At 52.1% G+C, this 26,948-nt stretch overlaps 1 protein-coding gene across 1 annotated transcript in view; it reads left to right on the top strand.

Annotated features, from left to right (window-relative positions):
- The window catches only part of MDGA1 (MAM domain containing glycosylphosphatidylinositol anchor 1), a 52,711-nt gene extending 26,559 nt beyond the window's left edge, over positions 1–26,152 (top strand). The window contains exons 2-17 of the mRNA XM_024766214.1: positions 1,805–1,944; positions 5,823–5,997; positions 7,099–7,295; positions 8,061–8,193; positions 8,435–8,704; positions 10,604–10,933; positions 13,813–14,106; positions 14,945–15,229; positions 16,861–17,012; positions 17,850–18,027; positions 18,270–18,293; positions 19,291–19,443; positions 19,800–19,934; positions 24,579–24,709; positions 24,921–25,029; positions 25,805–26,152. Of these exons, the coding sequence (XP_024621982.1) occupies positions 1,805–1,944; positions 5,823–5,997; positions 7,099–7,295; positions 8,061–8,193; positions 8,435–8,704; positions 10,604–10,933; positions 13,813–14,106; positions 14,945–15,229; positions 16,861–17,012; positions 17,850–18,027; positions 18,270–18,293; positions 19,291–19,443; positions 19,800–19,934; positions 24,579–24,709; positions 24,921–25,029; positions 25,805–25,896 (2,798 nt within the window). The 3' untranslated portion in view covers positions 25,897–26,152. The remainder of the gene's footprint in view (positions 1–1,804; positions 1,945–5,822; positions 5,998–7,098; positions 7,296–8,060; positions 8,194–8,434; positions 8,705–10,603; positions 10,934–13,812; positions 14,107–14,944; positions 15,230–16,860; positions 17,013–17,849; positions 18,028–18,269; positions 18,294–19,290; positions 19,444–19,799; positions 19,935–24,578; positions 24,710–24,920; positions 25,030–25,804) is intronic.
- Positions 26,153–26,948: the final 796 nt, after the last annotated feature.

Genomic DNA, 26,948 nt, shown 5'->3' with positions numbered 1-26,948 from the left:
CATCAGAGTTCTACTAAGCACTTCTCATTTATCCTGTGTGATGATCACATCCACCCTTGTTGAGTTCTCAGGGTTGGTAGCATTCTCTCCATCTTAGAGATGAGAAAATGAAGGTCTAAAAATCACTAATGTTTTACCCCAGGTAATATGGAATATAAGACTGCCCTGTCAACCTGCAGGAATCCCCCCTGTTTTCTGAGGGCTGGTTCAAAAGCTGCCTCTTCCACAGAGCCTTCTGTGATTCTTTCTCCAGCAGACAGTGACGTCTCTCTCCTCTCACCTCCTCTTTACCTTTCTTAACAATGCTTAGCAACTTCACCATGGCATATTCCTATAAATTCATTCATTCAGTGTTCACTGAGTACCTGCTATATTCAAGGCTTTGCGCTGGGGATACCAAGGTGTGAAGCTCATGGTCTGGTAGGCAGAAAGATAAGAATGCTGAATTTGGTAGACACGCAGATTGATGCTTTGCTGTTGCACTGGAAAAGTGATGGATACAGAAGGAGGGAGGATGTAGGTCAATCATGGAATGCTTCCCGGAGGAAATTACACATTTTATGAACAGGTTTTATCTCACCCCCCTGCACCTCTTTAGGGCAAGGACTGAGTTTTCACCCCCTTGTGTCCCTCGTGCCCTGGATTAGCTCTCCTGCCTCCACTCCCTCCACCCTCATATGTGAGCAGACAGGTTTGAAATTGGGGGCCTTGCCCTCCTTCCCAGAGCCCAAGTACTGGTGGGCTGGGGGCTGGTTTGCCTTCAGGACAGTGGGGCTAAGACACTGAAGGAGGGCCATGAACTTTTCTGGTTCAATCATTTTCCCTTTGGGTGCCCCAGCCATATCGCAGCTCTGGTCCCCCAGCCCTGGTCAGATCCCAGCCCTGGCCACTGTGAGAGAGGTTAGGGAGGATCCAAAGTCTTGTGAGAGCTTCCAGGCCCCCGGTGAGAACTTCTCTCACTTGGAGAGGAGGCTGGCATAGGTTCAGAGAGCAATGAGGGAAAAGTAACAGGCATTTGGGTGAGGGGAACGTGCAGTCCCCGGGGCTGGGGGCTATCTTAGTTAGGTTCGCTGAAGGTTGAGCCTTGGATGGTTGGTGGCAGTGAGTTCAGGCAAGTGATTTGCTGAGAAAGTGCTCTAAGGACCAACTGAAAGGGGACAAGGGAAACAGCCAGGTGAAAATGTGGTTTAGTTGACTTAGTCTCAGCCTGTTCCCTGGGGTGGGGGTAGTGGGCCTCTGGAACATGAACAGAACCGCGGTCACCCCAGCTTGAGGCAAGGTGGCTGGGCTTTTGCATCATGTCCGCCAGTCATTGGGGTGTGTATGTACTGGGGAAGGGATGACCTCCTATAGGCATGTCTGGTCCAGGCAGCTCCCACTGGTTGAGGGCAATTCCCTGGGGCAGGTGAGCTCTGCGTGCCTAGCAGCTAACACAGCAGCTGGGAATGGAGGCACCTGCCAGATACAGGGAGCTGGGCAGAGCAGCAGCAGCCTGCACGACCGGGGGCTGCTAAGACGTGATGCTCACTGGGTGATAACCACTCTGTACAGATTACAAAGCCCCCTCACAGTCCTCAGCTCGTTGAAGAGCACAGATCTCTTGCAAGGGCCGTGGGATGGGGAGGAATTGCCCCTGTCCTGAGTCCCTGGCCCTTCTGGTCTGGCCCGGGGTCCTAGGAGCAGGCCTCTGAGGGATGTCATGGAGAAGTCTGGGCTGACCCCTCCCCCTGACGCACTCAGGAGGGAGCCTTAGACCCCCTCTGGCCTTGGTGCCTCCTGTCTAAACCTCCCCATCTCCCGCCAGCTCCAGCCCAGGCTCAGATCGTGCACGCGGGCCAGGCGTGTGTGGTGAAAGAGGACAACATCAGTGAGCGCGTCTACACCATCCGGGAGGGGGACACCTTGGTGCTGCAGTGCCTTGTCACCGGGCACCCTCGGCCCCAGGTAAGCCCCTGGCCTGGCTTGAGCAGGCCCCTCCTGACCCACCCCGCTCTGGGATCAGAAGAGGCAGTGGGAGCTGTGACTAGAGACAGACAGCAGCAAGTCAGCAGAAGACAGGAGCCTGGGGCTGGGGAAATAGCTGGAAAATAAACCCTGTGGGGAAGGGCTAGAGGCTGTGGGCTTACTCACCTGGAAATATTGATGACTGAGGGCAAAAACTGAATGTCAGTTGTTCAGTTCCACTCCAATCCCTGTATCTGTTGAGCAGACGCTCTATCAGATATATACCTTCAACCACTGTTTGAAGGCAGACCACGCGCCAAGCACTATGCTCGTTACTTTCTCCAGCGTTTTCTCTTTGGAGCCTCACAACCGTGCTGTGAGGAAGGCATCAGGGCCTCCATTTTAAGCTGAGGAAATCGAGGTTCAGAGAGGTTGGGTAAACTCCCAAGGTCCCCAGCTTTTGTGAGGGTGGGAGCAGAATTCAAATCCAGAACCAGCATTCTCTGTAACTTCCTCCTACTTCAGGAGGCTTCCAGTAGGCAAGCCCCACACTTTTGACATTAAGAGACTCAAAGCTATTAGAAAGTAACAGAAGATGCGTATCTGGAAAATCTGGGTGAATTTTGTCCCAGACTAAGTGTTTGGTTCAGGCAGGAAGTATTGGCTGGTTATCACTGAGAGCTGACAGGTGGAGGCAGGAGGGTGGGCTGGAGGGATGGGTAAAATTTGCTGGCGAGCTGCGGTGACCTTTAAAAGCAACAGAAAAGGTTTTGGTTGGATCCTAGGAAGCGCAGTGATTGCAAAATCCTGTTTTCGGGGGACAACTTTGGGAACAGGGACAGCTTTAGTAGGTTTGGTCTTGAGACAAGCAGATGGACAAGAAAACTCCTAAAGACTTTTTCAAACTGAAACTGTCATCACTGCTTCCTCCTTCTTAATGATTGTTTTTTGGAAGTGTAAACAATGCTGCCAGTCTTCAGGTTGGTGTTTGCATAGGTGTGACTTTAGGCATTGGGCCACCTCTCCCTCAGGCTGCACTGGCCATCTGTGTGTGTCCCCTTGTGCATCACATGTAGGCATCATTTGTGGCTGTGGCTGTGAGTCCATGCACCCATTTTCTATTTCCATTTGTAGTTTCATTATTCTTCCTGCTACCTAGGCTCAAACCCTTGGGCTCATATTTGACTCTTCCGCATATCATTCCCCACACCTAGCCAGGCTCTGAGGCCTTCCTTTTTACGTCTCTTGCATAGGTCTCCTATTCCTCATTACCCCTTGAGGTCAGACCTTTAGTCTTGTCCCTTGGCCCACTGCAGTAGACTCTAACTGGGCTCCCATTCTCCTACATCTCCCCCTCCAATCCATTCCTGCACCCTGCTCCCAGAATCATCATCCTTAGACCTGCTACATTATATCACTCCCCTGCTCAGAAACCTTCGATGACTCCACATTACCTACCAGACCCAATTCAGGCTCATAGGGGTGGAACTAAAGACCGCCCCCCACAATCCAGCCCCCACCTGCCTGTCCTGTCTGATCTCCCACGGCCATCCTCCTCACACCCCGTCTTCAGTGAACCTGTCCAAATACACCCTGTTCATCCTTGCTTTAGCCACTGCTCTTTACCTGTCCTGAAATGCCTTCTAGTGCCTTTTGCTCATTTCATTACAATAAATATTTATTGAGCACCTGCTATGTGCCAAGTACTGTGATGGGTCCTGAGGATACAGCTGCAGTTCCTGTTGTCATGGAGCATCCAGTCTAGGGGTGGAGCAAGTATCATCTCATAGCCCAGTTTGTTGTCAGATGGAAGAATGAGTGGGCATGGAATTCCCTACTCCAAACAAATAGCAAGAGAGAGGGACTCTCTATGGTTAAAATGAAGAAGAAATCTATAGCGATGGTAGTGAGCAAAAGCTGAAGAAACTGATACTTTGAGGGACTTAACTGCATACTCACCTCAGGGGTAGTAGTATTAATACACACATGGGGGGCAAGCGCTGAGGCCACAGGCCCATCTATGACTGGAGCTAGAAATGGACTTCTTACCTAAAGCTGGAAGCTTGATAAGAGTGATACCACCTATGAATGGGGACCAGAAGATCTCTGCCCCATAGCCCAGAGTCACAGCAGGGAGCAGACTTTCTGCTTCAGGGTGTGGGTGCAAACAGAGTCACCTATGAGGGAATAACCCTAATCCAGTCTGTGTCTTGCACTATCCAAGTGGTGAGGAGACCTTAAGCTGAGAAACTAATATAAAAACTGGGACTTCCCTGACGGTCCAGTGGTTAAGACTCCGTGCTTCCAATGCAGCGGGTATGGGTTCGATCCCTGGTCAGGGAACTAAGATCCCACATGCCGCGGGGCATGGCCGAAAAATACTCAAACTGGTTGAAACCTGTGAATGCATATATCTTGGGCATAGGCAACCATAAAGCTACACCACAGACAGGCCTGTCAGTGCCCAAGTGGGAGTTCTGAGGAAGATAATTCCTACTGAATACAAGCCCATGGGGTGAAATTTTAAAGCATATCTAAAAATACAGTGCCAGGAGAGCCAGTCCATAGACCCAAATAATTGAACAATTCACATCTGAGAAAACAGAGATGATAGAGCAATATGAAAGGATCTTTAAAATAAATGTGTTTAAAATGTTTAAAGAGACAATGGAAGGAATAGAATCTATAAGACGGGAGATTATAAAACCTGATCAGTTAAGATATGGAAAAAAGCAAATAGAAATCCTAGAAATAAAAAATAATAGTCTTTAGAAAAATTTGGCCTCAATACCATAGAAGTAGCTAAAGAAGAAACTGGTGAATTGGATAATAGATCCAAGGAAATCAGCTACAATGCAGTCTGGAGAGGACAAAGGGATGGAAAATGTGAAAAGGAAGTTGGGAGACATGGAGGATAGAATGAGAAGCTGTAACAAATTTAGGCATTCTACAAGGACTAGAGAAAACTTAGAAAGAGGCAACATTTAAAGAGATAAAGCCTGAGAATTTTGTAGAATTGAAGAATGGTATGAACTCTCAGATGGATAAACCAAGTCCTAAGCATTTGTAAACAAACCCCATCTAGATAAATCATGGTAAAACTGCAAAATGTCAAGTACAAAAAGCAAAAACATTTTCATGGTCTTGTTCTTTTTCCAAAGCACCCTCTGATCTACGTCTGAATGTCCTGAAACTGCATGTAGCCTTCCCCAAGTTTTGTAACCCCTGGGTCCATGAGGGTAGAGTTGAGGGTAGTGAGGAGATGAGAACAGCAGTGACACACCGTCACTCCTGCCAAATTCTATTGGTCACACAGACCAGCCCTGGTACAAAATGGGAGGAAAGTACAGAAAGGTGTGAATACCAGGAGGTGGGGACCACGGCGGGCCATGGTGGAGGCTGGCTATCACATAGACCTCTTTCACAGACGAAAAATCTGAAGCTAGGAGATGAGTAACCTACCCAAGGCCACTAAGCTAATAAGTGGAATAACAAAAATTTAATCAAATTCTTACTTTTCCAGGAATGAATTATATACTCATTTAGTCTTCTCAGTAAGCCTAGGAGGGGAGTAATATTTCCATTTTACACATGCGGAAAGGAAGGCAGGAGAGGTTGGGTAACTTGCCCGCAAATCCATGATGCTAACAACTGCACATACTGCCTTTTTAAAAGCCTCTTCCACCTGACCCCAGATTCCCCAGGCTCTTCACTGAGAGGTCCTACCTCCAGCGTGCATTCCCATGTTTGGGTTAGTTTTGCAGGCCTGTGTATGCCTTATGTGCGCTCGTGGAAAAGTATGGGGGTGGGCGGGGGCCCCCCTCCCCTTCCCCCTCCCCCTCCGTGCGGTCTGACTCTGCCCTGCCTGGCTGGCCCAGGTGCGTTGGACCAAGACCGCGGGCAGCGCGTCGGACAAGTTCCAGGAAACATCGGTGTTCAATGAGACACTGCGCATCGAGCGCATCGCGCGCACGCAGGGCGGCCGCTACTACTGCAAGGCTGAGAACGGCGTGGGCGTGCCTGCCATCAAGTCCATCCGGGTGGACGTGCAGTGTGAGTCGGGTCTGCCTCTTAGTACCCGGGCCAGGGGCCTGCTTCTGGGGGCTCAGGCTGGGAAGGAGGAGTGGGGAGAAGGGTAGAGAAGTGGCACCTCCATGTAGAACAACTGTAGAGACTTTCTCTTTTCCAGGATAGAGAAGGGCATCCCTGATGTTCCTTTGACGTGCACTACCTTATACCATTCACCCATCTCTATCTTTAATCCCATATGAACCTTGCAGCATCCCTGCAAAGTGGTCAGGGAGGGCAGGACAGGTTGGATTATACCCATTCTACAGATGAAGAAGCTGAGACCAAAGGCTTGTGACTTGCTCACTGCATAGGTCTCTTCTCATTATGGTCCAGTGTCCTTCCCACAGTACCTCATGTCTCTGCTTTTGTCCCAGGGAAGCTCTGAAACTTCCCTATCCCAACACCTGCAGGACCAGGCACCCCTCAGTCCTTGCTACAGGTTGAATGGGAAGCCCTCAGTCCCTGCCTGCCATCCACGGATATTCCCTTGACCACTCAGAGGCTATCTCCCTTCTTGCCATCTGCCTCTGTGCCATCCAGGCTGACCTAGGTACCCAGAAGCTGTGGGGCCAGGCCCAAAGGTCTGTCTGCCACCATCTTAATATCTACAATGAACCTATCCATTAAATACACCCCCCTGCCCCAAGTGGGACCTGATAGAGTGGTGGAACCCCAGGCCCTCTCTTCTGTCCCCCTTCAGCCACCCAGGGGCCTGACAAACCCTGGGGCTGAGGGTCGTTTCTCAAGTTATTGCAGCTGGAAGGGTCTGGCAGGCATGGCCTGATTTCCAGTGTGCAGCTACTTCCTCCATCCCATGGTAGGAGGGTGAAGATAGACACACACATCCCCCCGCCCTCCCCACCCCCCAGCCAATGCAGGTCCCTGGGGAGAGACTGCTGAGAAGCCAACACATCCAGTCCCCTGCCTCTGACAGGTTGCTCAAGCTTGCAGGGCTGGGAGAGCATCTTGCTCTCTGGAAGCATCCCATGAGGGTAGCTTAACTTTCCCTGAGAGCTGCCAGGGGCCCAAGCCCTCCACCTAGGGGGTCACGCATCTGACTCCACTGGGGCTGTGCCCTTGCAGACCTGGATGAGCCAGTGCTGACAGTACACCAGACAGTGAGCGATGTTCGAGGCAACTTCTACCAGGAGAAGACGGTGTTCCTGCGCTGTACGGTCAACTCCAACCCACCTGCCCGCTTCATCTGGAAGCGGGGCTTGGACACCTTGTCTCACAGCCAGGACAATGGGGTCGACATCTATGAGCCCCTCTACACCCAGGTCAGGATGGGCGGCAGCTGGCTTGGTCTCCTCATGGCTCACCCCACATTCTTCCTCCTGCACCCCACAAGGGAGGGGGCCAGGGGGGCTGAAGCCTCACCATCTGGAGTTCCAGGGACTGCCCTGACTCCAACAAGTTTCTTCTGACATCAGAAGCAAGCATTCTGATTGGGCTTCAGACCACCTGGGGCAGACAGAATTGAGACAGAAAGGTCAGGAAGCAGTGGTGAGGACAGGAGAGTCCTCAAGGCAACATGTCCTCTAAGAAATTTGCCAGTTAGGAGAAGCACCTCCTGGGGCAGACAAGTCATCCCTGCCTGTTGCTGGCTGTCAGGGTCTTTGGAACAGTGGGCAGGAACAGCAGGAGTTGGGGTAGAAAGATGAGTCACTTCCCATGGCTCTCCTGCAGTCCTAGGAGATGGTGATGAAGCCATCCTGCAAGAGAGTTTTCAGAGGCAGCTTTCCTAGGTGGCTGTCAGAACTCCACATGTAGCCATGGCCTGTAGGGCCAGCCCTATATTTGTATGGGTTGTAAGACAGAGCAGGATTCCCTCGTTACCCTTCCATTTCCTAGAATGGGGAAACTGAGGCCTGGTCCTGACCAGTGCGTACCAGGACACCCTCAGACCTGTGGAAGCCCAGGGTATGGGGAGTGTGCCATCCACCCCAGGCTCAGTCCTGAATAGGAATTTGCTTTAGCCTCTGGTGCTTGGTGAATGTGTGTGAGACCCAAGCAGGCCCCTCACCCCAGTGGTCACTGCCCAGGGGGAGACCAAGGTCCTGAAGCTGAAGAACCTGCGGCCCCAGGACTATGCCAGCTACACCTGCCAGGTGTCTGTACGCAACGTGTGTGGCATCCCGGACAAGGCCGTCACCTTCTGGCTCACCAACACCACGGGTACAGGCACTTCCCCGCCCATCCCCTTTCCCACCTGGGCTGAGTCCTCAACCAAGAGGTGGTGCCCATCTCATGTAAGACTCCAAGCACATCACCACGAGTGTTTCCCCTCCTCCTTCCTGCCTGCTCCTTCCCTTCTCCCCCTGCAGGCCTTCCCCGGCCCCTATTCCCTCCCTGATTCTCCTCCCCCACATCTGGCCCTGCCTCATGGTCCCCTAAGACCCCATTCTTGTCCTCCTAGCACCACCAGCCCTGAAGCTGTCTGTGAACGAAACTCTGGTGGTGAACCCTGGGGAGAATGTGACGGTACAGTGTCTGCTGACAGGCGGTGATCCTCTGCCCCAGCTGCAGTGGTCCCATGGACCAGGTCCACTGCCCCTGGGTGCCCTGGCCCAGGGTGGCACCCTCAGCATCCCTTCAGTGCAGGCCCAAGACTCTGGCTACTACAACTGCACAGCCACCAACAATGTGGGCAACCCTGCCAAGAAGACTGTCAACCTCCTGGTGCGATGTACGTGGCTCCGGAGGGGTGGAAGGAAACTTGGGAAGCAGACAGGGTCCCTGTACCTTGGGAACTGAAATGGGAAAGGGGCCTGTCTGCTTCTCCTTGGTAGGGGAGGTAGGCTGAGAAGGCAGGTTCCAGGCACTTTGATTTCCCTGCAATTCAGGTGTCTGCCAGCAGATGGCAGGACTAAAATTTGCATAAAGTTTTATTTACAGTTTACAATCAATACATTTTCAAATATAACCTCAACAACCCAAGAAGTAGGAAGGGCTGGTGTTGATTACCTAGATTTTTTTAGACTGGGAAACTGAGGCTGCAAAAAGCTAAATGTGGACATTCCAGACTCTAAGAGAAAGTTCCTGACTTTCTCCCTGTACAATGGTTTCTACATGATTAATAGAATTAAAGTGAAAATAACACACATTTCCACATACCTCATATGTAAATCTTTATTAGCAAAGCATTTCAGTGAGTATAAAGATAATTACTAAATGTAAAAATGATTAAAACTTGGAGCACAATATAAAGAAGTACAAATACTTTCCTAACTAAATTTCAGCCTCAGTAATTATCATTAGCTGCTCGATAAGATCTTGATTTTACTACTCTGCTTTAAGGAGGAAACTTTAAATTCTTCTGCTTGTGCAGCTTTAGGTGGTTGTTTTAAAATTTATTAAAAAAAATTTTTTTTTAAAGATCCAGGCTTGTTTCCAGCTTTTTAGCACTTGAAAGTAAGATACAGCTTCTGTCAAATTCAATTGAGCATCTTCTGATGAACACTCTTCTTTGTTCATCCGTCACTGACCAGTCTCTCCCTGACTCTCCTCACCAAGAGAAGCTAGCTCTCTATGACTTTTTACTTAATTATGATTAAGTAGTGAGAAAGATAATAGTCAAACTGTGGTTATCTAATGACCACTGTTTCCTTTGATGGTACTTTTCCCATCAGAAGATTGTTCTTCCCCACCTGATCCATATGCCCTTTAAAACCTGGGTTGGTAAGATTGCCATTTTCATCAAATACTTGTGGTCACCTCTCGGGGTGACATACAGCCTGCTTCACTCAGCCCAGTCCTGATTTATGGCTGTTGTAGCAGAGTCCTTTCCAATGAGCACCTAATATTAAGAATTCTGTCTAATTCTAGGCATACATAAAACAATTTTTAGATTTTTAAAGGAGGCCAGACCACTTTCTTTCTAAACTCTGTATTTTTATGTAACTGCATGTAAAATGATTGTATTGGTCTTTTTTTTTTTTAATGACACAAACTTGTTACAAAGAGCTAAACAGCACAAAAGGGCAAGTTAAAAATTTCCCCTTAATTTCCCTCAGTCCCATTCTCTAGATAGAACCAGTGTTACATTCTGGTGCCTCTTTCCAAAATTTGTATTTTGTATATTCTGGGTTTAAAACAACAATAAAAATAAAGCAGCATAGTAGTTAAGAGCACAGGCTCTGAGTATGAATTCAAGATTGGCTATTTACCAATACTTCTTTGAGCAAGTGAATTAAACTGTCTGAGCCTCATTTCCCTCCTTTGTAAAATAGGGAAAATAAAATGCCTCCCTCAAAGATTGTGGGATGGGCTAAACGAGGAAACCCACATACAGTGCTTAGAACAGGGCCTCTCATAGTGTATGTTTGGTCAACAGTGGCTGTATTGATTACTAAACCCACTTTTCTACGGCGAGCTTTTCTTTTTTAACTTTTGGAAACACATCTGAGAGAGGAGAACAATTTCCAAGCAGAGAAAGTGATGGTTTCTCCTGGGAGTGGGATCGTAGCCCCCAAACTCCAGGAAGGCCAGTTGGAGGGTAGAAGCTGCATCTGGATGGGGGTGGTGAGACAGGGAACCCTGGCTTTGGGCCAGCTCCAGCCACCTTTCCCTCCCCATCCACCCATAGCCATGAAGAATGCCACATTCCAGATCACCCCAGATGTGATCAAAGAGAGCGAGAACATACAGCTGGGCCAGGACCTGAAGCTGTCATGCCATGTGGATGCAGTGCCCCAGGAGAAGGTGACCTACCAGTGGTTCAAGAATGGCAAGCCAGCACGCATGTCCAAGAGGCTGCTGGTGACTCGCAATGACCCTGAGTTGCCCGCTGTCACCAGCAGCCTAGAACTCATTGACCTACACTTCAGCGACTACGGCACCTATCTGTGTGTGGCTTCCTTCCCGGGAGCACCTGTGCCCGACCTGAGCGTCGAGGTCAACATCTCCTCTGAGACAGGTGGGCAGCTGGAGGGGGGCAACAGGGAGGTATGAGGGGGCTGGAGAGACCCACAGAGGGGAGGTGGGGGCAGCAGCTTGGGAAAGGGAGGCCACAGTGAGGAGGATACCATTTGTTCATGCCATATGCATTTATTAAACACCTGTTATGTGCCAGGCATTATGCTACGCACTGGAGTAAAGTGGTGGGCAAAACAGGCCACATTGAACTTAGTAGCAAATGTTTTTCAGATCATCCCACAAATAAATGTATCACTGCAAACTGTGATGCATGAGAGTCAGGAAAGAGTTTCCTAAGATAGCAGGTTTGATCTGAGATCTGAGGGAGGGGCAGGATTTTAGTAGGCAAAGGAGAGCAAAGGGAGGGTGGAAGAGAAAAGCAGGCCAAGGAATCAGCATATGCAAAGGCACCGAGGCAGGAAAGTACATGAAGCATTTGGCGCACTGAAAGGAGAGTGTGGCTGGGAGAATAGAGTGAGATGAGAGTGGAGAGGTTGGCAGGAGCCAGATTTTGCAGAGGATTTGGGTCTTTATTCCAATAATAATAAATAACGATAATGAAATAATGGCCAACATTTACTGAGTGTTTACTATGTGTTCTGATGATTTTATATTTATCTCATTCACCTTCATGATTTACTTTATGGGGTAGGTGGTTCATCTTCAGTTTTTAGAGATGAGGAAACTTAGGCTAAGAGAGTTTAAGAATCTTACCTAAGGTTACACATCAGTAAATGGTGGAGCTGGGATTCAAACCCAGGCAGCTAGACTTCAGAACCTGCTCTCAGCCACCCGTGAAGGGTTTACGCTTTGAAAATTACAAGAGTTTGGAGGGAGTGACTTTGGAGAAGGTCTCTGGAATCTCATCTCCAGCCCCCAGTACCTTGCACTGAGTTGCTGGCTGACTTTGGCTAAGCCTCTTCAACTCTCTGGGCCTCAGTCTCTCCTCTATGAGACATTGAACCAGATGGCCTTGGAAGCTCTTCCCATCCTGACATCTGAACAGGGAGAGGCCAGGTGTAGCTGGAGGTGTCAGGAAAGGCTTCCAGAAGGAGACAGACCTGAGCTGGGCTTTGGGAGTGGACTAGGCCTCCACAGATTCCACAAATCCATTTTGCAAATCACAGAGCCATGTCTGGGGTGAGGAGCTGGGGACTCAGACACGAATGCCACAGCCCCATCATCAGAGCTCACTGCCTAGACAGAGAGATAGACCTGTTGCAGAAGGGCCAGGCAAGGTGGAGGAAAAGGAAGGACAAACCTTAGATAAGACTCAGGAGCTAAAGGTGGGGTCTGCAGAGCATCTGGGGGCACAAGAGGAGTACCAGGCTGCCCGGGGTCATCAGGGAAGGCTTCTTAGAGGAGCCATTTTCCATGTGAGCATTTGCCCATGCTCAAGCCCATGAGAGGAGGGACACGGAGCCCCCAAGGTGTATGAGACTTGCTGTGTCCAGGAAGTATGTTCCTTACAAGTGGATCCCACAGCTGGAACACAGGATGGGAAAGGAAGATGAGGCTGGGGGTTGACAGAGGCCAGAGCACAAGGGCCTTGTTAGAAGAGCCAAGGAGTTTGAGCTTTAACCTGAGGGCAGTATGGCCTCAAAATGGGACAGCCCTTTATCTTGTGGGGGCAAAGAAGGGTTGGGAGCTGGGGTGTTTTAGAAACAGGGAAATCAATGGGGTACAGGGCCATTTCCTTCATTTCATTCGTCAGCTTGATGCCTAGGACATAGAAGCTTTTTAAGGACCTGTGGAGACGGTTTAGAATTGGAAAAATAAATTAAAATTAACTGGCTCCAAAATACAAAGGGAAAACTGCAGAATTAAAGCCAATAAATGTATAAATGTTTACAGAGTATAAATTATGCTAACTAGATAACTGGACTTCAGCTTGCCTTGTAGAGTTATTTACGATTTATATTTAATGTAGACATTTAATTTGTTTGATGTGATATGGGATGGGACCCATGGAAGTCTTTAAAAGACCCTTAATTTGGGCAATGTGTTGGGTTGGATTAGGTTTGGCTGTGAATAACAGAAAAAAACCTAAATAATGGTGCCTTTAAATGAGCTAGATGTGTATTTCTTCTTTAAGTAAAAGTGAGCAGTCCAGGCTGGAATAGTGGCTCTGCTCCACCAAATCCTCAGAGCCCCAGCTCCATCTTGTCTTGCTTTTCTGTTATCTTTAGCATGTGCCCCCTCGTCCACGATGGCAGTGCCAGCTGCAGCCATCAGTCTGCATTCCAGCCTGCAGGGAGGAAGAGAGGCACTGCCTCTCCATTTAAAGACTCACACCATCTTGGCCAGGATTTAGTCACATGACCAGAGCTAGCCATAAGGCAGGCTGGGAAATACAGTCTTTATTCTGGCTGTGTGTCCTGCTAAAGCCCAGATATTCTTTCACTTTTGAAGAAAGGGTAAGGATGTTGGGGGACAGACTACCAACCTGTGATAACACTCCAGAAAGAGAAGATGGAGGCTTTCACTAGAGCAGGGCCAGTAGGCAGGAAGGAAGGGATTGAGGGGGAAGATATTTAGCAGAACTATTTAAAAAGTGGAACCCCCCCAAATAAATAAATAAAAGGTGGAATTCCCCCAAACTTAGTAATGTTGGGGATAAGGGGATAGAAAGAATTGGCCTGGACGACTTCAACACTCTTTCTGAGTTGGGAGACCTTGAGGTAGAGACCCAGGAGGTGGAGAGGATTTGGGGAGGGGAGTTCTGCTTTGAAGATACTGCAGGATCTGTGGAACATCAGGGATGGGAAAGGAGGCTCACACTTAGTGGGAGGGAAGCAGGAGCCCCAGAGCAGAGGCCGGGGGATTGGGGTCGGTGAGGGGAAGCTCTAACCCCGCTCCTACCTCTTCCCTGCCCCGCAGTGCCTCCCACCATCAGCGTGCCCAAGGGCAAGGCCGTGGTGACCGTGCGCGAGGGCTCGCCCGCCGAGCTGCAGTGCGAGGTGCGGGGCAAGCCGCGGCCGCCTGTGCTTTGGTCCCGTGTGGACAAGGACGCTGCGTTGCTGCCCTCGGGGCTGCCCCTCGAGACCTCGGACGGGAAGCTGCGGCTGGAGCGTGTGAGCCGCGACATGAGTGGGACCTACCGCTGCCAGACGGCTCGCTATAATGGCTTCAACGTGCGCCCCCGCGAGGCCCAGGTGCAGCTGAACGTGCAGTGTGAGTCCCACCGCCCCACCCAGACTACCGTCCAGAGCTGTCTCTCCCGGTTTACAGTCAGGCCTGCCCCCTCTTCACCCCTTCACCCACCCTAGTCCAACCAAACCCCTCTGCTGATACCCCTAAACCCTCCTTGACCCCCGTGCTCTAAGACATGGAGGTCCATGACTCTTGCCGCACTTCTACTCCATCTTCATTCCCAGGGACCCAGTAAGCAAAGAAATAACTGATTTTGCCAAGTGAAACTGGGAGTTTGAAGGAGGAAGGAACCTTCAAGGGAACACACTGCCTCTGATAGTAAAATGACGAGAGTTAACTTACCACGTGCCAAGCACTGAGTGTTTTAATGCCCAAACTCATCTAGCCTTCCACAGTCCTATGTATAGATTCTGTTATTCACCCATTTTTACAAAGAGGGAAACCGAGTCACACAGATGTTAAGTAACTTGCCTAAGATCTCACAGCTAGTTAGAGGCAGAGCTGGGGTTTGAACCTAAGCTATCTAGCTCCGGAGATCATGCTGTAAATCCCGACGTTATGCTGCTTTTCATTACACGGAGGGTGAGGGGACCATTTGAGGCATGAATAGAGGCCCAGTCTGGGAAGCTCGGCTGGAGGTTTTGGCCGGGAAGGAGTAGGTATCTGCAGGTCGGGGAGGTATGAGGGTGGCTATTTTGTATGTTGTGAGTATGTATCCGCCCTGAGACCCTTCCAGGATGCTGCGGGGTGGGGGGGGGGGTGGCGGGAGTAGGGGCGAGTACGTCGCCTCCCCATGGGGCCGCTCCTCAGACCCCACTCGGTGGGGAGAGGCCCCGCTGACCGCCGCCCCCGCCCCCAGTCCCGCCGGAGGTGGAGCCCAGCTCCCAGGACGTGCGCCAGGCACTGGGCCGGCCAGTGCTGCTGCGCTGCTCGCTGCTTCGAGGCAGCCCCCAGCGCATCTCCTCGGCTGTGTGGCGCTTCAAAGGGCAACTGCTGCCTCTGCCGCCTGCCGTCCCCGTCGCCGCCGAGGCCCCCGACCACTCTGAGCTGCGCCTCGACGCCGTCACCCGCGACAGCAGCGGCAGCTACGAGTGCAGCATCTCCAACGACGTGGGCTCTGCTGCCTGCCTCTTCCAGGTCTCGGGTGAGTGTCCCGACTGCCCCGCCCCAGCCAGCCCCGCCCACCTGGGGCCAGGCTCCGCCCCAACCCCAGCCCTGCCCAGGCTCCGCCTGGGGCCCCGCCCTTTGCGGCCTCACTGCGCCTGGTTTAGGGCCTGCCTTTCCCGGACCCGCCCATGCTAGGTACAGATCCCACGCAGGCCTCCCGGATATAACCGGGACGTTCTCTCACAGCCCTGAACCCTCCACTTGCCCACTCTAGGTCTAGGCCTTCCCCTTTCGAGGCCCGCCTCGACTTGGCCTAAGCCTCGCATGTTTTAGCTTTGCCCGGTTCCTGGCATCTGACACACCAGCTCCCTTCACCAGGCCTAGACTTCGCCCCTCTAGCCCCAGGAGCACCAGGTATGGGCCCTTGCCTTTAAAGGCCCATTCACGCCTGGCTTACGCCCTGCCTACGTGAGGCATAGGCTCCACCCCTTCCAGCTCTCTGCTTCCACCTGTTTGAGTAGCAGGCATCGCTTTCCCTCCAGCCCTGTCCACGTCAGGTTTAGACCGACCCGCTCAAGCCCTGGGCACCGCCGCATCTCAGCCGTCACTTCTCAAGCCCCTCCTCCTTCGTCCTTGGCCTTAGAGGCTGCAGATAGGAAATCTCTTCCTGACTGCGGGCCCAATGTGAGGGGTCTGAGCTGTTAGAGGAGGGAAGAAGGCCTCAACAGCTTCTCTGGAACGTCGTGGGTGGCGCTGGGCCAGCCAGCACACATTTCCTGAGCTGTCACCCTAGAGGTTCAGGCCCCTCGGTGCCCAGAAATCCCTTTCAGCCCCATCTCTTCATGTCATTCAGGTGGGCATTTTGGGGCTGCAGATGGGCGTGGGTGGGTCAGAAAGGAGGGAAGGTCGTGGTGAGAGTGGAGGGGAAAGGCGGGACCCACTCCCTTCTCTTCCTCCCTTGGAGAGAGCCGGTACCCTGTCAGAAGCAGCACCCCAGAGGAGAGCCCCAGGTGTGCCTGTCCCCCATTTTACTGTGCCCCCGCTCTCCCAACAGCCTCTGACTGACTGGGTGCCCCTTAGCTCTTGTTTGGATCTCCTCACTCACAGTGGGGGGCTAGGGCCACAGGTCACTGGCCACCTACCCAGCCCTTCCCCACCCCACCCAGCCCTGCCAGCCAGAGGCCCCTGTGACATTTCCCACCTCCTTCCCCCTCCCCTGTTCTCCCACACTTTCCCTGTCTCCCCACCTTTTGGCCGCTCTCTATCTCTCTTCCCTTCCTTCTACCTCAAAATCCATGACCCTTCTTGGTGTCTTCTATCCAATTCTCTTCCCCTGTGTCTTCTCTAATATCCCTTCTCTGTGTCTTAACCACATTTCTCTTTTCCATCCTTTCCTTGGACTTTCCACTCCCTTCTCACCAACACCACCTCTTGGATTCCCAATCTCCCTTTCCTCCATCTCCCACCTTCCCGCCTACCCCTCATTCTCCCCAATCTCCTCTTCTCCCACCATCTCCTCTCCTCACAATATTCCTTCTTTCTGTCTCCCCCCTCACCCCGTCTGTACCACGCATCCTCTTCTGTCGCCCTCTCCCGCACCTTCTCTCTCTGTGTCTCTCCTCATCCCCTGCCCCTCACGGCCCCATGCCCCCCTCCCGGCCCTCTCAGCCAAAGCCTACAGCCCGGAGTTTTACTTCGACACCCCCAACCCCACCCGCAGCCACAAGCTGTCCAAGAATTACTCCTACGTGCTGCAGTGGACCCAGAGGGAGCCTGATGCTGTCGACCCTTTGCTCAACTACAGACTCAGTGTCCGCCAGGTGGGCCAAGGGGAACAGGGGCTCAGGTGCAGGCTGGCCCTGGGAATACTCATCAAGCCAGGGGGAAGGGGTTGGAGACACATTGACCCTCTTAGAGATAACTCTTCAGAGCCAGGGAAAAAGTGTTCTGGACACAGGAGCTGGGACGCTCTAGGGACCTGTCCCCTTTGAACCCATGCTCTGGGCACAGCCCTGAGAATTAGGCAGGGGTCTGCTGGGTTCATGTGGGGGAAGGCGGGTAAAGCCAGTCCTGCTCACAAAACAGAGAATCTACTCTTATATCAGAAGCTTAAAGCATGAGCTTAAGTCTCATCTACAGGGTCTCTAGGACACAAGGCCAGAGCCACTATATGAGTCTCGAGTCCAGTCTAATTGCATGTGGTTCTGCCCAGACTAAGGGGTAGTTGGGTGGAGGGTAAGAGTGTGACTCTGAGGCAGACTGCCTAAGCTAAAATTCAGTTCTGTATTAACTTGGGCAAGCTACATCTGTTTGGCTTCAGTTTCTTCATCTGTAAAATGGGGGTAATTATACTGTTCCAACTGATAGGATCATTATTTTGAGGATTAAATGAGTTAATAATTGCACAGCATTTAGAACAGTGCCTAGCACACATTAATTTTTCAATACGTGTTACTATCACTTATTATTAAGACAGCCCTGGGAGGTGGGCATGGAAGGGGTGATTGCTCTATCTTACAGCTGAGGAAACTGAGGGCCTGGCTTCCTAGTCCTTTGCTCTTTCTGCTCCCCTGCACTGCCCCCGAAAGTCACACCAGGGCCTGGGCTGGTGCTTAGGTGGAGGGTGTCGGGCATCTGGGAACTCCCTGTATCTACAGTTGAATCAGCAAAACGCCATGGTGAAGGCCATCCCGGTGCGGCGTGTGGAGAAGGGGCAGCTGCTGGAGTACATCCTGACCGACCTTCGAGTGCCCCACAGCTACGAGGTCCGCCTCACGCCCTATACCACTTTTGGGGCTGGAGATACGGCCTCCCGCATCATCCACTACACAGAGCGTAGGTGGTGGTGGCTGTGGTGGTGGGATAAGTGGGCCCATCTCATGCCCAGGGGACCCCTCCATATTCCCCACGTGGTTCCCGAGCTTGGGGTTCTCCAATGTGCAGTATCCTACCCTGTCACTGCAGGCCAGGAGCCTCTGGCCCCCAGGCCTACTCTGGGACCCTGTTCCTAAGCCCACGCACCCTCTGCACAGCCCCACACCTTGGTTCTGACTTGGTTTTCCTGCTTGCTTTCTCAGCCATCAACTCTCCCAATCTGTCAGGTGAGACACCCCTACCCACTTCCCCTTCCCTTTAGGGACACAAAGGCTCCCCGGGTGGGAGGGACCCCAAGAGATAACCCAGAGAGTAAATAGTGTGGAGGCCAGAAGTTGGCAGAAAAAGCAGAAGGGAGCAAGGCTGGGCTTGGAGATATTTGCATCCAGGATTTATTCTGGGGCTTAAAGGCTTGAAGTGAGGGTGGAGTCAGGAGGACATCTCTCTAACTCAGGGCCTTTTGTCCTCACTCAGCACCATTCACTGTCCCCAAAAGAAAAATGGAAAGACCAGGCTAATCCACATTCTCTGTTCCCTGGGGCAGAGGTCCTTAATCTGAGATCCATGGACCACCCCTACAAAGGATGAGGAGGGTCCATGAAACTGGACCCTGGAAGGGCATACAATTACTTCTTTATTTTCCCTAACTTCTAGAAATTTAACATCTTCAATGATGAATGTAGGAATGTGCTATAATCACTACCTGTGACTCTGTCATCAGTGGAAATCCAATGTTTTCACATCACCTAAAAGTTTTTGTAGCCATCTCTAAATATCATTTCCATTTATTAGTATTTCAAACTACAGTAGTTAGACCTAACACTGGATCCTGTGATTTAATTAGATAATAGAGAAGCCCACTTACTACTATATCACAAATTTATTTTTTAAATATTTTGATAACTGTATTTCAATATAATTGATTTCCTTTGTAACCCTGTGTTTTTCATTTTATGTACCTAAATAATTATTCTGAGATGAGATTCTTAACTTCACTAGACGCCAGAAGGGTTTGTGGCACAAAAAAGATTAAGAGGTCCTGTTCCGGGAATAGATTGGTCAGGGGTTCCATTGCCTGGTTTCTGAAGCCCTGGGATCCTGGGCCCGCTGCTTGGATGCTTGGGAGCTGTCTCATGGGTGACCAGGAAGGCAAAGCTGGACCAGGGGACTTGAGGAGGCTGACTCTCTTTGTCTCATTCCCTCCCAACTCTGCCCTGAATACAGACAACACCTGCCACTTTGAGGATGAGAAGATCTGCGGCTACACCCAGGACCTGACAGACAACTTTGACTGGACCTGGCAGAATGCCCTCACCCAGAACCCCAAGCGCTCCCCCAACACTGGTCCCCCCATGGACATAAGTGGCACCCCTGAGGGTGAGGACATGGCCTGCTGCTAGGAATGGAGAACAGCTTCAGGGAGGGGTCTAGCCCTGGGGAGCCCGGTCTGAGAGGAGACACAGCCCCGGCCTCAGGGAGCCCCGGTCTGAGAGGAGAGAAACAGCTCTGAGCTGCTAGAGGATCGGGAAGAAGAGAAACTGCAGCAGAGCTAAGCACTCACAATTGCTGGCCCAGACTCCTGTGTTGTGCCGTGAGGCAGGGAGGACTGGGAGGGGTGGGGTGAGGCACCTGGGATTCAGGCAGCTGATACTAAGGCCAAAAAGGAATCAGATGGAAAGAGGCCTGGGAGGGGTGAGGGGGAGGCTGTTGGCACATCTCCCCCTTCCCTGCAGGCTACTACATGTTCATTGAGACATCAAGGCCCCGGGAGTTGGGGGACCGTGCGAGGTTGGTGAGTCCCCTGTACAACGCTAGCGCCAAGTTCTACTGCGTCTCCTTCTTCTACCACATGTACGGGAAGCATATCGGTGAGTCGAGGGACCAGGTAAGCTGCACGAGTGTGTGCTGGGTCAGGGAGGGGTGTCCACAGGAAGCTGGGGACTGGCCCGGGTAAGGCCTGGGCGTCCCAAGTTGGCTGAATCACAGATCCTTATAGGGAATATGAGCAGAATCTGGGCAAGGGGGAAGTCCAGAGCCAGCTTGTCTGAGGTTTTGAGATGATCAAGGCTTTCTGAGGGTGCAAAGAAAATGGATCCACCAGGATGAGTCTTGGAGGGGATGGAGAAATCAGCTAAAAGGTTGCATGTATTGAGTGCCTGCCAGGTGCCAGGTGACATCCTGGGTTAGGGATGCATCTGTGGTCTTATTAACCCTCACAACCACCACGTGTGGGAGGTGTTACCATATAGACCAGAGAGGTTAAGCATTTGCCCGAGATCACACAGCAACCCAAGTCTGTCTGACTCTCCCAAGCCCTAAACGCAGGGTTGGAAGGGAGCTGCTCTGTGAGCAGTGAGGGGAAGTACTACTTCGTAAGCATGACCATGAACCTAAGGAGTGCCCTTTGGGAAGAGATGGCACTGGTAGGAGTGCCACATTAGTCAATGAACTCATCAGTTCAGCCATCATTTCCAGAGCTCCTGCTCTGTGCCAGGCATCTAGTGCTGCAGTGAACAGGGTGGACAAATCCCTCACCCTCTTGGCACCTACAGTCAAGTGGGAGAGACAGACGTTAAATAATTAATTGCACCAGATAGGATTTGGTGACCACTGTGATGTGTGTCTGCAGCAGAAGGACAGAGGCCAAGACAGCTGATAAAAGGAATAGCCGACTGCCTCTGGGGGCTGGTTATGGAAGACTCTGCTGAGGAAATGACAATTTTAATTATTTGTTTGTTTGTTTACATATTTATGGGAAAGGTAGTGCATTTTGCACAGGTCAGAAGGTACAAAAGGGTGCATAAGGAGAGTCCCTCTCCCATCCCAGTCCTCCTGCCACCTAGAGTCCCTTCCCGGAGGCAATCAATGTATTAGATTTTGGGGCAAACTTCCAGAAATGCTTTAAGCATGTAGAAGCCAGTACACATATATTCTCTTTCCCTCCATTTTACACACACTGTCCTGTGCCTTGCTTTTCCCTCTAAACTGTGCATCTTGGTGATCAGGCCTTAACAGACCATAGAAAGCTTCATTGTTTTCCTCAGCTACATGGTAGAGGAAGTGACTTTAAGCAAGTGTGGACCTAAAGGCTCATTGTGAAGTGTCCACAGCTAGAGTGATGGGTCGGGCCGAACTGATGAACTGGAATGAGGTGGGATGGAACCTTCTGCAGCCACTGGGGTCCCCCGGGCCATCCACACAATCCAATTCACCCAGGACCTGGGTCTGGACTTTGTGAGAAGCTTCCTGTGGGGTAGGTGGGGGTGAGGGTGACCAGGACCTCCCTGCCCAGCTAGAGTAACCACTTCAAACCAATCCTGGTTTGCCCCAGCCTTTCCCACTTTTAACACTAGAAGTCCCACGTCCCAGGCAAACCGGGACAGTTGGTCATTTTATCCTCAGCTCAGGAGGGGCACGGGAGACCCAGCGGGCAAGAAGAGCATGTTGGACACAGTAGGGCCCTGGGAGATCAAGCCTTAAGAGCTGGGATGCCCAGGTGCCTGGGAGCAGAAAAAGCCCCGAGGGAGCCATCTGTGCTCCAGAGCTTGCTTGGTGTCCCCCAGCAGGTGGGACAAACACCAGTCACTGAAAGCCTCTGGGAGGCAGGTTTGAATTCCACCTAAGGAAGATCCTATAAGTATCAGATCTTCCCAGCAAAGGAATGGGCTATCCTGTGCCTGGACAGGAGGACTGTCCAGCAGGGGTGCTGTGGAGGTGACCCCTGTCCCAGGTCATGTTACTCCCCTGCTCGGCCCCCTTCCATCACCATCTTCTCCAGGCCTCCCGTACCGATCTGCCCCTGGCTGCTTCTCTGACCTCGTTTTCTGCTGCTCTCCCCTGACTCTACTCAGTTCAAGCACGCCGGTCTCCTTGCTTTTCTTTAAGTACTTGAGGCCTTAGAAGCCTTTGCTTGTGATATTTTCCCCTGCCTAGAATGTTCTTCCCCTCCCCTCATTCAGGCTTCCTTGGAGAGGTCTCCGACAGCCCCATGTAAAACACCTCTGTATCCCTTTCCTGCATTATTTTCTTTATAGTGCTTACTGCCAAAAGAGCATAAGCTTCAGGAAGCAGAGTTCTTTATCTTATTCATGGATGTGTCTCTGGTGTCTAGAATAGTGCCTGCTCAATTAGATGAATGAATGGATGAATGATGGGGAGGTAGGGAGGGCTGGGCTTGATGAACCCTGAGATAACTTCTTACCCTGAGAAGCCTCTTTTCAGTCAGCCCTGATGACAGTGATGGAAAGTTCTTCACTGAGCATTCAAATATCGAGAACAGATAGGAATTTGATGGGGACTTTCCCTCAGGAGCCAAATAGGGAGAGAGGATGTGAATCCCAGTAACTGCCACACTGTAGAGCAGGGAGTGGTCTGGGCATGGGGAACTGCAGTTTAAGGTCTCAGAGTTCAGAGGAAGCACAGAGGGCTCCCAGCTGAAGCCTGGGAAAACTTCTTGGAGGAGGTGACATTTCAGAGAGGACTTGAAGCACAAAAAGGATTCGGTCAGGGGAACATAGTAGGGGAGGGCATCTCAAGCAGTGGGAACAGCCCAGGCAAAAGCCCAGAGTCTGGAAAGCTGGACTGTGTCCAGGCTGCAGCATGTAGCTCAGTGTGGCTTTGGAGGTGACAGGAAGATAGGGAAGAATGTAGTGAGCAGGCACCCTTAAGGCCCTGGCTGACCCTGTGAAACACTGTCAGGAAGAGGGGAGATCTTGGAGCTGGTGGGATGATCAGGGAAGGGGGCAGAAATTCAATTTTGGTTTGAGTAGTGAAAAGGTGGGGTTCCCCCATTAGGGTCCTTGGGGCAGGGTGGTGGAGGAGGAAGAAACGGTTTGGAGATTGAGGTTGGACCCTGGAGGTCGGGGGATTGGAACCGGGGAAGATCTTCAGGAAGGGGAAGAGAGGGAGGTCCCTTTGGGGCTGGTGAGAAGCCCAAAAGTCTCTGGGGCTTGGGCCCTGCCTAAGCCAGTGTGGCATCTCCCGACCCACTGGGTGCTGGCTTCAGCCCTCTCAGGGCCCCATCTGCTGGTGAGGGTTCTCCACATGCCTTGAACCTTTGTTTGCTCCTCCCCCAGGCCTGGGTCTGCTGCTGGGGAGGGGTGGGTGTTTCTTGCTGTCCAGGTCCCTCCTCTCCCCTCCCCTCCTACCCCACCTGGCAGCTCTGGGCACCAGCTGTCCCCAGTCCTTGTGCCTCACTGGCTCTCCTAGGTCCAAGCCAACTCCTTTAATCTCAGGCAGATAACATTTGGTGGCCCTCCCCCACTTGGGGGGGGTCTGTCTATCTGGTGTCACAGATGGTGTGGCTTTGTCTGGGGCAGTGCCATGGAAATGCCAGCTACCAGGTGCCATCTAAGATTGATTCCCCTTCTCTCTGAGCCAAGTTTTTATGTCATAGGAGGCTTGAGATAGGCTAGAAGAGCCGGCGAGGGGGCATGACATTGCCTGGGTGCTCTTCATCAAGGCCTGATCCCTTCCTTCTCTTCCATTGCCCCTCAGCATCTCCACAGTGCCAGGCCCCTGGGTCTGTGGGCGAAGGGGCTCAGCACCCCTAGGCTAATAACTCCAAAATTTCACATTTTACCACAGCTATGTAGCACATATACTAATATCTTTCTTTGAATCAACTCCTTTTTTCTTAGCTTTGTCCTAAGCATCAATATTAGAGAAGTTGTGGGTCTGAAAGGCTAGCTTTATTCACCTCTTAAAACATATATACAAGTATGAAATTTTTCATTGCGGTATAATGGACATTATATTAGTTTCACATGTACAACATAATGATTTGACATTTGTGCATATTGCAAAACAATCACCACAATAAGTCTAGTTAACAACCAACCGTCACCAGAATTTTTTTTTCTTATGATGAGAACTTTTAAGGTCTACTCTCTTAGCAACTTTCAAATATGTAATACAGTATTCTTAACTATAGTCACCATGCTGTACATTACATCCCCAGAACTTATTTATTTTATAACTTGAAGTTCGTACCTTTTTAGTCCCTTCACCCATTTCACCCACCTGCCACCCTCCAAGTGTTAACATTTTTAAAGTCTGTTCCTGTACCTCCAGAAATCATTGCATGTATCGTGTACCACCAAGCGTGTGCATTACGTGCTTCGGGAATCCTGCTCTGTGTTCAGATATGGGCCCCAGTGTCCTGGGACAACTCCCCTATCTAGAGGGGGGAAGGGTGCTGTGTGTGGGTGTGTTTGTGTGTGTGAGTGAGTGAGTGTGTAGGGGGAATTAGCTGATTAGGAAGGAAAGGAAGAAATGAAAGAAGATTTGCCAATCGTCCTGATAAGTGGAAGCCCTGCTGCCCTATTGCTGTCCCCTTTCTTTCCCTTGCTGAGGTCCCCTCTGGGATAACAGGACACCGAGCCAGTCTGCGATGGGGAGAATGTCCTGCCCAGCGGGGACTGTGCTGCGGGCAGTGGTAGGGAGTTGAGCCTGGTGAATGGAGAAAGGTGAGGGTGCCCCCTCACTGCCCCCTCTCCTCACACCCACCACAGGCTCCCTCAACCTCCTGGTGCGGTCCCGGAACAAAGGGGCTCTGGACACGCACGCCTGGTCCCTCAGTGGCAATAAGGGCAACGCGTGGCAGCAGGCGCATGTGCCCATCAACCCCAGTGGGCCCTTCCAGGTGAGTCTGCTGGGCCCAGGGTTCCTCACAGCTCTCCAGGCCCTGGGCCATCGCTCCAGCCGGGGAGCCCTCAGGAGGGCCCAGGGCTTGCTCCTGGGAGCTGAGGAGAAAAGCTTGCAGGGACGGGGGGCCTTCCAGGGAGACGGAGGCTAAGGGCTGGGAGTCTGTGGTGCAGAACCTCCCTCATGCCTGTTCTCTGACCCCACCCCAGATTATTTTTGAGGGGGTTCGAGGCTCGGGCTACCTGGGGGATATCGCCATAGATGACGTCACACTGAAGAAGGGAGAGTGTCCCAGGAAGCAGATGGATCCCAATAAAGGTGCAGGATGGAAAGAGGGCGGGGGTGCTGAATCTCTGGGGGACTGTGTGGGTGGGTGCCTGTGTCAGGGGAGGCGTTGCTGTCTGAATTGGGGTTCAGAGTGGCTGGGTGATGGGATGCGTGTGCTGGTGGCTGTGGGAACAGCTGCTGATGTGTTTGGTACCCACCTTGGGCCCCACCCTGGCTCAGGCTGTGGGCCGTATGGAGGACAATGAGACCACCAGACCCTCCTACGAGCTTACTAAGTTTACAGTAGCAGCGTCTGTGTCTGGGTGCATCCGTGTGTGTGTGTGTGTGTGTGTGTGTGTGTGTGTGTGTGTGTGTGTGTGTGTGTGTGTGTGTGTGTGTGTGTGTGTCCAGGTGTGAATGTGTACCCCTCCCCCTCCGCCACTGGGGGCCAGGTGTTTGCAATAATAACAGCTGGCGTTTACCAAGTGATTACGATGTACCAGGCAAGGTACAAACACCTGTATATGCGTGATCTCATTTATTTCTCACAGTCCTCTGGGTGGCTCTTCCTATTAGACTTATTTTACAAACAAGGAAACTGAGGCCACTGAGGTTGAGTGAATTGCTCTGTGTCTTATGTAGTGAGCCACAGAGCCAGGATTTGGACCCAGCAGGCAGAGCACACCACCTCATGTCTTACGAGTGTGTCTGTGAGCACAGAGAAGGGGCAGAGGAACAGCCCTCCCGTGGCCTGCTGGCTGTTCCTCCCTGGCCCTGCTGAGCTGACCGGAGCCCTGGCCTGTCTCCCTTCTCTTTCCCATCACAGTGGTGGTGATGCCGGGCAGTGGAGCCCCCTGGCAGTCCCGCCCACAGCTCTGGGGGCCCATGGCCATCTTCCTCTTGGCGTTGCAGAGATGATGAGCGCTTTGTGGCCCCCCCACCCCGCCCCCGGCACACCAAAGTGTCTGCATCGTACCAAAGACTGACCCCATGCCAGCCGGGGTGCCCAGGGGCAGAGCCGCCCGCCAGTGAGGGGGCCTGCGTTGGCTGTGAGGATGAGCAGAGAACAAGGACAGCGGCCCAGCACTGAGGCCCCGGAGACGTTTGTTCGACACACGCACACACACACCCACGCTCACACACACAGAGATAAATTAAAGCACAAGTTTCTATCTGACCTGCCAGCATCTTCTTTGCTGCAGAGACAGGGGACTCGCCTGAATGGCATCCACCACTCCAGGGACCTCGGCGCCACATAGGCCTTGTCCTGGCTGCACCTGCGGTGTGTTTCTGACCTTCCCCTGTCCCTGACTCAAGGCTGAGCTCAGCCCCGTGGCTTTACCAGAAGGAGCTAGAAGGGGAGCAGACACAGGAGCCCTGCCCTTGGCTGGACTCTGGGGCCCCCTGGAATGGAGGAGGCCGGGGTCATCGGGGGCCAAGCGGGACTGACTCTGCGAACGACAAAGGACATGAGGCACCAGCTGCACACAACTCTGTTCCCAGAGCGAAGGCCAGAAGCCGGAGAGCCCAGGCCACCCGTATCCCCTGACCCATTCATTCCTGGGATGTCATATCCTGCCCCTCACTGTGCCCCCCTCGAAGGGACCTAGCGCAGGGTCTTGGGCCCGGACAGTCTGGAGACTGACCCCTTCCCCACCGTCCCCATCCCACTGCACCCCACCCCACAAGCAGCTGTATTCCTGAGAGCACAGTCCCTGCCCTGCTCGGCTGGCCTAACCTCAGACCCCAGCTGAGCCATGGGGGAGGGGTGGTGGCCAAGCCATTTTCTGGGGTGAGGCTTGGCTCCAAGAGGGGCAGAGGAGAAGTCCTGCTTTTATGATTTCATGCCCCCATATTGGACATTGATCTTAGGAGTAGAGTGGAACCTCCATTTCTTATATACTTGCCACAAAGGGGTGCTCTGGATGGGGTGTGTGTAGGGGGCTGCCCTGTCCTCCTCCACCGTAAAG

This window comes from Neophocaena asiaeorientalis, unplaced genomic scaffold (assembly GCF_003031525.2).
Source record: "Neophocaena asiaeorientalis asiaeorientalis breed wild unplaced genomic scaffold, Neophocaena_asiaeorientalis_V1.1 scaffold46, whole genome shotgun sequence".
Lineage (NCBI taxonomy): Eukaryota > Metazoa > Chordata > Mammalia > Artiodactyla > Phocoenidae > Neophocaena > Neophocaena asiaeorientalis.
This window is presented reverse-complemented; position numbering and strand designations above follow the sequence as displayed.